General features: G+C 41.0%; 1 protein-coding gene across 1 annotated transcript in view; it reads right to left on the reverse strand.

Annotated features, from left to right (window-relative positions):
• The window catches only part of sema4f (sema domain, immunoglobulin domain (Ig), transmembrane domain (TM) and short cytoplasmic domain, (semaphorin) 4F), a 50,264-nt gene that overhangs the window by 3,620 nt on the left and 33,316 nt on the right, over positions 1-13,328 (reverse strand). The window contains exons 2-8 of the mRNA XM_010729893.3: positions 6,288-6,433; positions 5,784-5,843; positions 2,235-2,333; positions 1,544-1,655; positions 1,285-1,404; positions 1,016-1,170; positions 747-928 (exon numbers count right to left, since the gene is read on the reverse strand). Coding sequence (XP_010728195.2) covers positions 747-928; positions 1,016-1,170; positions 1,285-1,404; positions 1,544-1,655; positions 2,235-2,333; positions 5,784-5,843; positions 6,288-6,433 — 874 coding nt within the window. The remainder of the gene's footprint in view (positions 1-746; positions 929-1,015; positions 1,171-1,284; positions 1,405-1,543; positions 1,656-2,234; positions 2,334-5,783; positions 5,844-6,287; positions 6,434-13,328) is intronic.

Genomic DNA, 13,328 nt, shown 5'->3' on the forward strand with positions numbered 1-13,328 from the left:
AAAGTTAGATGAGAAGGTCGATACCACTCTGATGTTGTACAATAACTATAAAGCTACAGACAGGAGATGGTTAGCTTAGCATAAAGACTGGAAATGGGGTGAAACAGCTACCCTGGCATGTTAATTAAAAAAACATGTTAATTAGAGCGCTGGTACTTTTGGACAGAGAAACCAGACATTTTCCCATGCAACCAGTGTTTATCCTGGCTGGCTTCATAATAAACGGACAGACCTGAGAGTGGAATTGATTTTTTTTTAATCTATACCTCAGCAAAAAAGCAAATATAAATATTTCTAAAAATATCAAACTATATCACTATGATACACATGAACATTACCATAAACTAGAGTTTAGTTCCATCCTTTAAATCAGTGATTCTCAACTGGTGGGTCGCGACCCAAAAGTGGGTCGCGGACCCGTTCTCAGTGGGTCGCGGGCCTTTGCCTGGGAAAAAAATGTTAAGAACAAAATCCTGTGCTTTTATTTTGAAGTGGATTTTTTATGCCGCGGAGTGCCGTCTATTCACAATCGCCACAGTAGGTGGCGATAAAGCCTTGTAATGTTAATAGACACCCACCAAACTGCACCATCTTTTCATTAAATAAATTTGAGAAGTTGAAAATTTTCCTCAATTTGGGTCACGGCTTGTCCTTTAGGGGTGATGGTGGGTCCCGAAGCCAGACCAGTTGAGAACCACTGCTTTAAATATACCGTACAATACACTCCTACTTGTTTCTTAGCTTACCACTGGGAAGTGAACAGTCCGTAGAAGTGTGTGCTGCTGGGGTCGCCCGGTATGTGTTGCGTGGTGAAAACATCAGTTAGGATGTTGTAGCGCTGACCGCTGGGTTTGTCCTCACACACCAGCTCAGCCTTGAGGAAGGTTGTCCAACGCCGCTGCAGAGTCTTCATCCCGCCTACATCAGACTGAATAAGCGGGGGTAGAAAGATTAAGCCTGACGGTGAATTCATACAAGTTGATCTATAATTCATTCAGTCGAGGCGTTGGGTTACCTTGCAGACTCGTGCCACCCTGGGCACTTTGACTTTGGTGTAGAGGTCATACTCTTTGGCCACCTCAGTGAAGAAGAAGTAGATCTTGTCATCATCTCCTGTGGGGTTGCTGTCTGCAGACTGCTCGATGAAGGCTGAGCTCACAAACTCTGGGTCTGACAAACACACACACACAGACACGTGTTTTCATGTGAAAGTATCTTAGTGTTGGAGTGTCTATGTATGTCAACAGAATGTAAGTGTGTTTGTGTGTGTGTCGTGTGTCTCACCACTCAGCCAGTTGATGGACCGTTCAGTTCGGATGCGCTCTTGCTCAGGCCCCGTTGCCCTCGAGATGTCGAACAGCGTTCCCAGAAAGTTACTGGTGGCTGCTGTGTATAAGGTACCACCTAAAGAAAAGAGAGATAATTATTTGAGTTTTATTTAAATATCGCACAATGCACCTTTGATTAGACTGATACGCAGACAAACCAGACAACAACAAGTGCATCAATGAATGAAGTCAAACATTCAGCAGTGCTGTCCCACCTGCCATAACAGCTGTATAGTGCTGACTGGGCTCAAAGGGACACTTGCCCTTCCCCGTCTCCATCTTCACACCCCCATCCTCGGATTTCTCCAGGGTGAAGGAGGAGCGCTCCTGGAGGATGACAGGAAAAGAGAAGAAAAAGTTAAAACTACAAGGGCAACACACAAATGTATTTCCATAAATTCGCAATTTGTTCACTTAAAAATGGTATAAAAGGACAGCAATAAGAAGAGGAAATGTAATAAATAATAATAGTTATAATGGAAGTAATGCGAGTAAGCAAGAAAGTAAATAAATGACTATGACAACAAGCCTAATGGTAATTATGTAGATCATTCTTTTTTCACGGCCGTCTTGTATTCTATTATCCTCTAAATTAATTGCAGTGAATTTATTTGCTTTCAATTGAAACTCTACAGGTTGTCTTCTTAAATGTCACTATAACTGACACTAATTATGCTAAAAGCTTCAGTGACTTCTGTGCTCAAATACCTTCTAGAAAATGTCACTTGCAATTAAACATCCTAAACCAACCACATGTAATTGAGGAAACTTATGTGAGTGGAGTCTGAAAAAGACCGCTGGAGTGGTACCATAACAATGTGTGTGTGTGTGTGTCACAAAGATTCATTTGCAGCTCTTTTTAAAAACATGCTGCACGTTCAAACACACACAGACACGGAAACTAACCAAGAAGGCACACTGGGGGTCGAAGGCGTAAGTGCCACACGCGTAGATGCGTCCGTCACCCAGAAACTCCAGCAGGCGGATGTAGTTGTTGCAGTCGGCCTGTAGGGGGAGACATTAGATAGTTTACTTAGATAGTTTTAGAAGCAGAATCAAGTCTCTTTGTGGTCCCCTATCAACCACACCAAGAAAAGAGAAAGGTTGGAGTGGATTCTGAGAACAGCTGGAGTATCAATGATTCTGATTGGAAATTGGAGACCCCCACTGCTGGCATGGACACTTGAGACCCCCTTTGCTACCAGCAGAGATCATCCATGCTAACTCACACTAACACAGGCACACAAGCTGCAACTTAAGACCACTCATTTTCATGCACGGATAATACACACTTACATGCTCCTTTGTCTGTCTCATAAATACACAACATAGATGATGTATTTGTTGAGCTCCCTCTCTTTTTTAATCTCTCCTCTCTGTACACATGCATATTTAAACAACAGAGGTTATGGAAAAACAACCCTACTGTCCCTCTCCAGATACCGTGAAACCATGACGCAGGCAATTTTTTTTTTTAGTCAGCCTGTGTGTGTGTGTGTGTGCATGCCAGGCCTGAGTCACCTTCTCCCCAGGGACCCGATCCTCTCTGATGCCCTGATCATGTCACCCAAATCACCCCCCCACCAACCACCGCACCGTAGCCCTCATGCTGGTACAGATCCACGTGAGACAGACAGAGAGCTAAGGCTGCTGACAATGGGATCAGTTTGGGATTAGCTATTTCATTGGTCCAAATTAACCTCATTATTCACAATCTGGCACGGGATGAATGACTCTATTCTATTTAATTCTATTCTTTTTTGTCTACTGAGTCTGCAGGATATAATAATTCTCGTGATTCCTGATGTTAAAGGCTTCCATGATTTTAAAGCTCACTGTGAAAATTAAATGCTCTGCCGCCAAAATACAAAAAAAAAAACTTTTATGCTAACTGACACTTAAAACTAAGAGCAGTTTTGTCATAATTACAGACGTGTGTGTGTGTGTGTGTGTGTGTGTGTGTATGGCAGTTGGTAGTGACAACCTCTTCGCCTGTATGTAGCCTTTTAGCATCATTGTTTTGGTTTTTTGGGCCTGCAGCTTCACTCTTTTAGTCCACTCTGCTTTTCAGCAAAGATAACTGCCCTGCACCAAATGGCAGACAGTCAGAAACTAGATGGTGAACATGGTGAAGCATTTAACTGCTAAAAGCCTGACATTTTACCCAGGAGGAGAAGTCCAAATTAGAGCTAAAAGTGTGTGAATCTTGGACTTGGCCAGAAAAACAACTCTAAATGAATGTTACTGTGAGTCTGCTGCATGTGTCACAGGGCAACTGTTTTCTAGCGCATTAGCCACAACAACTTTACAAGGCAGTTATGTGTCAGTGTTATTTTTATAGCTTGTCGTGCTGCTTCAAAGTGGCCAAATAATAAAAATAAAGTACATAAATGTAGGTTTAAGGATGAAAACAGATTAATAATAAAAAGCCGGCAGCCGAACTAGCTCCTGTTTTTCTTAATGTTGCCACAGCTGAAAAATGAAGTGCTCTGATCAGTCAAGTTTCTCAGAGTGGAAAAACAAATCTTGTCCTGTGTGTCTATCAGTCCACACCTATCACCTACTACTGTAACAACAAGTGTTGAAAGGCAGCCCACACCTATATGTACAGGTAAACAACCAGTCAACACTAAATAATACTCACTGATGAGTCAACCGTTTCTAAAGATATATATTTTTGGCCTTTTTTAAGCTTTTATTTTTTGACAGAGACAGATGAGGAGTGACAGGAATATGGAGAGAGAGATGGGGAACGACATGCAGCAAAGGGCCGCTGCTCAGCCTTCATACATGGGGCAGATGCTCTACCAACGAAGCAAATCAACACCCTAGTCAACTGTTTCTTAAAGGTTGGGATTTGATGGATAGGTAACACACTTGAGCTCAGTAGAACAGTTTTAATCTACCTTTTTAGTCTCTTAAAGAGTATACATTTATGATGATTGATGCAATGTTGACATTATACTTTTGATTCATTACAACAGCCCTGATTTATTATGTTTAGCAACATCCTGCTGATAACATCAGAGCATTGTGTGATGCTGTGCTAACTTGGCCTGATTTGTCCAACTCACTCTAGTTTTTGCATGATTCACACTTAAACACACACACACACGCACACACACACACACACACACACACACGCACACACACACACACACACACACACACACACACACACACACACACCTCTCTGGGTTTCTTGTTGGGTCTATTGTCTTAAATCCAAATCAGTTTTTTTTAAATCTCCTGCACCTCTCTTAGTTTATGTTCCTCAACATTTCTTGCTCATTTTCATCTATATTCTCCCTCTTCCTGTTTCCTTCCCTCTCTCCTTCTTCTTCTTAATCCTTCTGACTCACATGTAATCTTGTAATTAATGTTTTCTCAGAAAAAAAATCCACAGCCCTTCTCTTTCCTGCCTTTATCAGCCTTTCACCGCTTTATGTCCTTATAGTGGAAAGCAGAAAGCTGTGTTGAAGATGATAAAAATGGATAAAATGGGTAAAAACTAATTGCACTTCCGTTCTATTAATATGCTGACCTCCCATTAGCTTTGTTTGTCTTTTGATTTGACCTCATTTCACTGGACTGAAGGCATTTTTCCAGCATTCCAGGTCATTGGAGTGCATCATGATGCTAAAGCTGGTACTGCCAAACGGTCAAAACCACTGAATCAGTAAGATGTTACTCAACAAATACAGCTCCAGTGTGCAGTTAGTTTACTGTAAGCAGCTTGGTTAATGTCCTACTGTAGTGAAAGCATAATAAAATGTACAGCTTGAGCGTACGGGACGCTCTATTTAATCAGTTTCCACAGACAGTTACCGGACATCTGTGACTTCACAGACACCCTCTCTAACTCTATTTCTCTCTCACACACACGCACACACATACAAGCGTGCACGCACACACCCCTGACAAGTTCTTGGCATGAATCCCAGAACTTCCCATCTGATGCCAAGCAGCACAGGGTTGTGACACACACACACACGCACATGCTCGAGCACATAATATAGGCCCATGAATTCACACATTTCGGTTGTCTGAGGCAACTTGAATCTAATAAATTATCTTAAAATGAGATGGCAATATTTATATACTTGTTGGAGAGTTGGGATTTGATAGCTTTTGATAACATCCCCTATCAAATGTCTTTAGGTTTAGATTTCAGCAAGTGTCAATGATTCAAAAGTGTCTGAATCATTTAATATCCAATGACTGACTCTCAAAGATTCACATTTTAGTGTTTTTTCCCCGTACAGTGTCATTATAACAGGATTAATAAAGGACAAAGCTCCTGTAGATACTGTGAGCCACTGTAAATCACTTCACACGCAGGCATCAATGTGCATTGATGGTACTTTTCTCACAGTTAAAAGAATGAATGAAGACACAGGAGTTGAATTAGATAAAAGAAGAAGGTGTGTGAAGAGGAAACACACACAAACACACCTCTGTCTTTCCCTTTGCCACACAAGACTTCCTCCTGTCCACCGGCACATCCCAAACAATCTGCAAGAAAAGAAATGACAGAACTGGGTAAGTCATCATCACTTGCTCGTCAGTAGCTCAAAATCAGAAAAGTGTTCCTGAAAACTTTGAACCATTTTCAATCTAGTCCTAGATCCAAAAATATGGATCACAATCAATCCTAGGCCTTTTTTTTTGTATAGAAATGTACTCATTCTTCTTTGAAGAGTTGAAATCTCATACATGGAGGCCAAGTCTGAAACTTTTTATGTTCTCTCTGATCAATTTCCAGTTTAGGAAATCATAATTAATCCTTTTTTGCCAGGAGTCAGGTGAGAAAATCATCCCTGCTAATGCCTGTACATTAAGTAGAAAGCCACAGCCAGGAGACAAAAGCTCATTAATTAAGCTCATCACCTGCTGGCTTCATATTTAGAAGAAGATTAAGAAACTAATAACACCCAATGACGCACACACCCTTCCTACCATTTGTGGTGGTTGGTTCGGTTTATTGGTGTCCACAGCCAGTATGGCATCCTTGGCACCCAGGTACAGCATGCCTGATGATTGGTCCAGTAGAAAGGTGCTGAAGTTGGCTACATCCCTGAACTCCTTTGGACCGAGAATGGTGTCTGTGGACCAAAAGAAAGAGAGAGGATGGGGGTGAGATTTTCAAGATTTCAAGAGAAGTTAGCGCAGCTGTCTGTCATCCAACAATGACTTCAAAGGATGCATGAAATATACAGGAAACCGTGCCGCCAGATCCAAAGATAAAAATGTTCAGTGCCTTCAATGAGGGTGTAAATATTAAAATAAATAGCTGACAGGATGAGATAAATCACCACCACACCATATTGCCAGCATGGGTTTAAAGAGATAGAAAGATGAGAGATGGAGGGATGAGAACATGCTGGAGAGAGATGAGAGTAACCCTTGTTTCACCCTGCCCTCTTTCACACAATCAGAGCTGCAGATTAACTCCTTTAAATCACTCTCCGTCTGTCTTCATCACTCTTTTCATCTGTTTTTGTGATAAACATCAACTCCACTCTGTTCCTCCTGCATTGCCTTGTTTGAATGTTTCTTACGTATATTAATATATTCAAATCCACTACTGAGGGAAAATACAATAAACTAAATTATGCACATAAATCATAAATCATTCATAAATTTTTATGCGTGTAATCTCAGCTACATTTGGCTCTTTAACCTCAAAACTATCATATGACACGTATCCCAAAAGCTTTTGAATTGTGTTCCAACTCTCCCTCCTACTCTCACTCATCATCCACTACAGGACAAAGCGTGTGTGTGTGTGTGTGTGTGTGTGTGTGTGTGTGTGTGTGTGTGTGTTCATGTCCCAGCTGCTGAGAGGAAAGAGCACAGCTGTGTACTGAATGTCTTTGGAGGGCTCGTGAGTGTGTGTCTCTGTGTACACAGGCGGCTACTTATGTGTGTGTGTGTGTGTGTGTGTGTGTGTGTGTGTGTGTGTGTTCCAAGTCGTACTACATCCCAATCAAACGAACACACTACAAAGAAAAGGAACTCACTGTGCCACAGATTAACTCATCAGGAGACAGATTAAAGACTCATGCTAATGATTACGGCACGTGATGTTTTTTTATTAACCTCAAACAAACCATTGCGAGCAAAAGAATACATTAGTTATTAGTTATTACTTATTACACAGTGTAATTGCACAATCAAACAATTAACGAAACCTTAGTAACGACAATAACAAAAGCCTACGCCTATGTTTGTGCAAACACAGATGCTCACAACTCAACACCTGAAGAAAGACCAAAAAATGTGACCACTGAAGCACCAGATAAATCAGCTGGGCCTGTATTTGCTTTTTACAAATATATCTGTATCCTGTTGGCGATAATTTACAAGAAACATAAGTGCCGAAATGTGAAAAACAGTGTCTCCAGTACACACTGGAAGCTCAGTTGTAAAAAATGTAAGTTAAATGTAACTTTGTGCTCTAGTTACAATTACCTTCAAGAATTATGTAACGTGATTTATATTATATTTTATGGAGATCTGTGATTTGCAGAGTTTCCTGATGGACATTAATTAATCAATATAACTTTAAACATGTTTTGTTGCTTCTGCTGTTCATTTGTAAGAGTTTACATAGTTACAAAGATGTTTTAACATTTTATCTCTTAAGCAGCCACAGCATTAAACACTCACACACACACACCGTGCTCTACTTAAAGTGCAGGCGTCAAAAAGAGAATAATAATCCTATAAAGATTGGAGAACTAACAGCATTATTCTTGGTAATGGGCTTTTCTAACTCACCTGATAATACGAGAAACACGAGAAAGGGAGAGAACAAAAGCGCTCCTGCACACACCCTGTATTATTCTGTCTGCAAGTAGAGGTGAGGAGGTGGCAATGTGACACATTAATAGAGGAGTGTATTCAAAAGCAAAACAGAAAGGCGAAGAAGTTTGATGCAAGTGCAAACAAGTTGAAAGCAGCATTTATTTATTCACCTTAATCAAGATAATTACTAAAAGAAAGACTGTTAACTAATAATTACTATTAGAAATGAACAAAAAGAATATGGGAAAATCCTTTCAGGAAAAATGAACCCCCAATTTGGCAGCTGTCGACTAAAAGATTAACTCTGTTCCTGTTATGGTGGATGGGACACAAAGTATCCTGTCAGGTTATTCTGATGAATGCCACTCGGCGTTGACATGGTTTTCCACTTAGAGCCTGTCTGTGTTGTTCTGTGAAAAAAAAAAAAAGAACCCAACACACCAACATCTGCCTGTAACTGAATCACAGACCCCCTCATCCAGTCAGTCTGTGTCTGTTTCCCGTAACATTTCGCATGAATGTCATTTCTCATTCACTAAGGAGCCATCTGCTCAGCTAAAAGCCTCCAGGCACTCAAATAGCGGGCCGGGCTCTGATTTGCTCATGGAGGAACTGCACTTCCTGAAAATCGGCCAATGTGAGGAGAGAGATGGAGGCAGATGCACACTACAGACAGAAGTAGACACACACAAACACACATTTGTTCAACTCTGATGATATAATGTGACCGTGTCTGTGAATTTTCTCTGTGTTGTCCTTAAATAAAAGTAGTTTCTTCCACTTTTACACCACAAGCTAATGAAATAAACACATGCCTCCTCAATGTGTCAATCAAAGCTGGCTTGCACTGAAAGATGGAAGAGATGTCCCCAGTCCCAATTTTCTCTCCTTCAGAGTCTTCTTGTTTTCATATTTGTGTCCCTTTTGTCACTCCTCATCACCGACCCATCCATCCATCCATCCATCCATCCATCCATCCATCCATCCATCCATCCATCCATTCTATGATCACCCCAAAGCCCCATCGCCTTCTTCAAACTCACTTCCCAGCCTGTGTGTTCTGCTGGTCTGATACACACACACACACACAAACACTCAGCAAAGCAGACATGAGCGTTAGTGACACAGGCCGAAGGCAAGGTCTGGAGTGATGTCCTTGCACACTGGTCCTCACCGGCTGTGTAGGACACGATGGCACATACACATATATGAACACGTGCACATGGGGCCACCACCTGCTGTGCACCCTAATGCAGAGAGATGATTCCTAGAGCTCCACCATCTGCCCTTCACACACACGGTCGCACACACACCTCTAACCCTACACATTCAAGCACACACGGGATACACATATCATGCAGTTTCTTGTTTTTCGCCTCCTGCTCATCTTTTATCTTCATGATGACATTCATAGCTGTTTGTTAGACGCACCTAATGAATAAATCTGATTTGACATGTGCCACACGGGAAGAGAGGACGCTCTGCAGGCTGGTAAATGCTTTCTTCTTTGACAGCAGAGGCCTGCAGCCCACAATGTATCAAATATCACCTCCTGTCTGTGTGTGAACATACTGTGACCATTCATGTGTGATGTGTGTACGTGGAGATGTGTAGAGGTAATATTACCAAAAAGAATGGAGGTCAAGTCCTCTCATTTTAGCTGATTTTCACATTTTAGTTTTGCCCTTTAAACAAAGAGCATGCTAAAGCCAAAGCTGCTCCATCATGTTTACATGTCACTAACGTTGTCTGTCTGCTGTTTGGTTCCAGACAGGTAGTACAACACAAAGCTTCAGAGTTTATCAGTGCTATTTCACCTCGCACCGCGCCTGAAAAAGAGAGCGGTGAAACTGAACCAGAACACTAAAGTTGCAGGCCAGAAAACCGAAACAATAAACAGAAGGATTTCAAATCTGGGCGTTAATTCTCTTTAGTCGCATTCATCACTACAAGAAACCCTTTTTACCTTTTGAAACTAAAATATAAATTAGTGCAGCTTTAAGTATGAATATGAATCCAGGTGTTCCTGTGCAAAAAGCATCCCACACAGACCCTCAGTGTAATCTCTGCATGAATACAAATAAAAAATAGAGCGGTGGTTATTAAAGTGCTTTGTTTAATGCTGTGACATAACATGGATGTAACTGGGACAATAGACAAAATGCAGGATTTACCAGAATATGAGGAGCTTCGTATTAAAAATTATTCGGATGATGTGTTTTGGAAAACCTGGTGACCTTATACATGCTGATAAAAAAAAAAAGGAAAAAAAATTACACCCAGGGTATATTCTAAAAAGCGACTGGTGTGAGTATAAATGAATAAGTAGTCCTAAAATACAAAATCCTCTCCCCTGCCATGAATCATTCATTCATTATACATTAAACATGACTGAAAGGCAGCCAGGGAGAGAGGCCAACAGAGAGAGTGTGTGTGTGTGTGTGTGTGTGTGTGCACTTGTGTGTGTGTGGCCGTGTCCATTAAGGGTTTAATAAACTGGCTTTTGCTCCTGGGGACCAACCCTGGTCCCTGGCCGCAGGGCATTGTGGGATCGGACCAACCAGGAAGTGATAAATTATACACCTCCCTCCTTCATCTGTCAATCAAAACTGACGGGACGGAGAGAAGTGATGTGTAGAGGCACACACATGCTCTCCTACCCCCACAGTCTCCTAACACACATGCACACACACTCTCTCAGCCCCTACAGTGAGACAGGACACAGCTGCATGATCAACATAGTCCCACACTCTGCAGAAACACACATTTATAGCACTATCATCCACTCAGCTCAATGCCATTTTCCAGCTGCGGTTTCCTCTGAATTGTTCAGCAGCAGTCAGACAGATGTACTTCCACAGGTTAAAGGGATACACCAGCTTTTGGCAGAGTGTCCCATTAGACGGCAAACCCATTAGCAGGCTCCCCCTAACACTTTAGCGTGCATTATGATGAGTGATGGCAGACAACGGGCATCATCCAAAGTGAGACAACCCTCCTGTCATTTATACACAGGTGTAAAGCTGAACTGTGTTTTTTTTGTTTTTTTTAAATAGAACAAAAAATTATATAAAGATAATTATAGTCAGGGCTGATGTTGTCAAGATTGTTTTAGTATTTCAGCTGAACAAGCTGTCTCCAATCTTGTGTATCATATTTCATATGAATTCTATCATTATTCCTACACAAAGCATGGCTGAACATCGGTTTCTTATTCTGATAGAAGCTCTGCTTTGTGACTTTCTACCAACGCATACCTGGACAGGCAGCTGTGACACTGTTTAGAGTCAGTGTTTGCACACCTCCCTGCTTATTTTGCATGTGCCAGTTCTTGAGAATTTCCAGTTTTGCAAGACTGAAACATGAGAACATGGTGAGGAGGTTACAATATTGTGAATGTTTAGATCATGCCAGAAAAAGCAGTAGTTGCATCATGGATTATCTTCAAAACTTCCCACCATTATTGTTGTCCTTTGTTCAAACTCTGCAGCTGAGCTTACTTTACACCTCGATACGCTAACTCCTTTGTTCATAGACTTAACTGCATCTTGCGGCACGTGTAGCAACGACTTCGGAGAATGCACACAACCAATGCCCGAAGGAAGGCGGCGACCGTGGGCATGTGAATGCATAGTTACAATAAAAACATTATACACAGTAGCTTAAATATAATTTACAACAAGAAAAATACAGTGTCTGTCCCAGCATCCAGACAATGAAAATGGTTACTAAGATTGTGCTTGTGTGTGTGTGTAAAATGTTTGGTTAACCCTTTCTTATTGTTCTTAAGTGGCTCATTGTCTTTGCTTTGATTGATGACAGAAGTCAGCTATTCAGGCATATCCTGTCCCAAGAGCTGTTTCTAGAGTGGGTTATGTACGAGAGAGAGGTTGAGCGAAGGGTGAATCGGGATGTGAATTGAAAATAGAAAAGTGAGAATAAAAAGCTTATCCTGCATGTGCTGTTTAGACAAAATATCTTCTTCTCTAACCTCGGTTTGACAAAACATCATATCGACTCGTTTATCGTCTGCGAGCGTGTGTGTGACAGACATCAAGAGAGAGCAAGTGAAAAGAGAAAGACAAGCCTCCTCTTGTAATGGTCACAGTCAGTTTCAGCCCTTTTTTTCAGTCGATAAAGGGACTCACAAAAGCCTCAAGGCATCAAAGCCGTGTGCTCATTGGATCTATAGAGAGACTGGTAGTCATTTAGCTCCCGTTAGCATCGGCCTCTAAATAGAAATGCAGCTGAATGCCACAAAAGGCTAAAACGTAACATGTGTGTGACTCATTTGTATGTATAGACTCACTTGAAGTCAAGTGAAGTGTTTGCAGATGCGGGTTTGGTTCATTTACTTGTAATCATGCAACAGCGAGCAACATCCAGAGAGATGTAGCTGATCTTATAGACAGGCTGCAAATTTATGAAAGCTGAAATAAGAGTAATCATGTCTCAGTAGGAGCAACATTAGACCATAAGATGAGAGATATAACCCACCCAGTGAATGCATTACAACCATTAGGAGCGACAAGGTCACTCTTAACTCACAGCTGAGTTCACACACGCATTATTGTCCTGCAGCAAGGTCCTACTAACCGCCTATTTTTCCTTTGTGTTAGATTTATTAGAGCCACAGTAAAGGATTTGCCTGCGTGTCAGTGTGTCTGCACATTTCATCAAGTCATGTGTAATAGTTTGTAAAAGTCTTTTATGGACACTTTAATAAAATGTAAAAGCAATTTGGTGCCTGAAACAAACATTTAAATGAAAAAAATAACTGTTTGTCCAATCAGAGTGAAGTGTCAGCGTGTGCGTGACTGAGCGTGATTTCTCACGAGAAAAAAAAAGTATATAGAGAAAGCACACAATTGTTATTAAAAGTGAATTAAGGGACTTAAGCTATGTTTAACAACACTGGAGATGGATTTGAATTGATGCTATTCAACTGCAAACATCTTCGGACTGTTTGAGGATATATGCACAAATTTTATTTGATGTAGGGACTCATGGCAGTGATGACAGAAGCCATGATACAATATGATACACTTTAGCACCATTTTATAATGAGACACCCATTATTAAGTGTTCATATAATACAATATAAATAATGGCTTTGTTAATTGTTTGTTTTATATATCTATCGGATCATTAATAAGAAAAAGGTGTTGGACTGTCAGGGTGTAAAATAAT

Source organism: Larimichthys crocea, chromosome III (genome assembly GCF_000972845.2).
Source record: "Larimichthys crocea isolate SSNF chromosome III, L_crocea_2.0, whole genome shotgun sequence".
Taxonomy (NCBI): Eukaryota; Metazoa; Chordata; class Actinopteri; family Sciaenidae; genus Larimichthys; species Larimichthys crocea.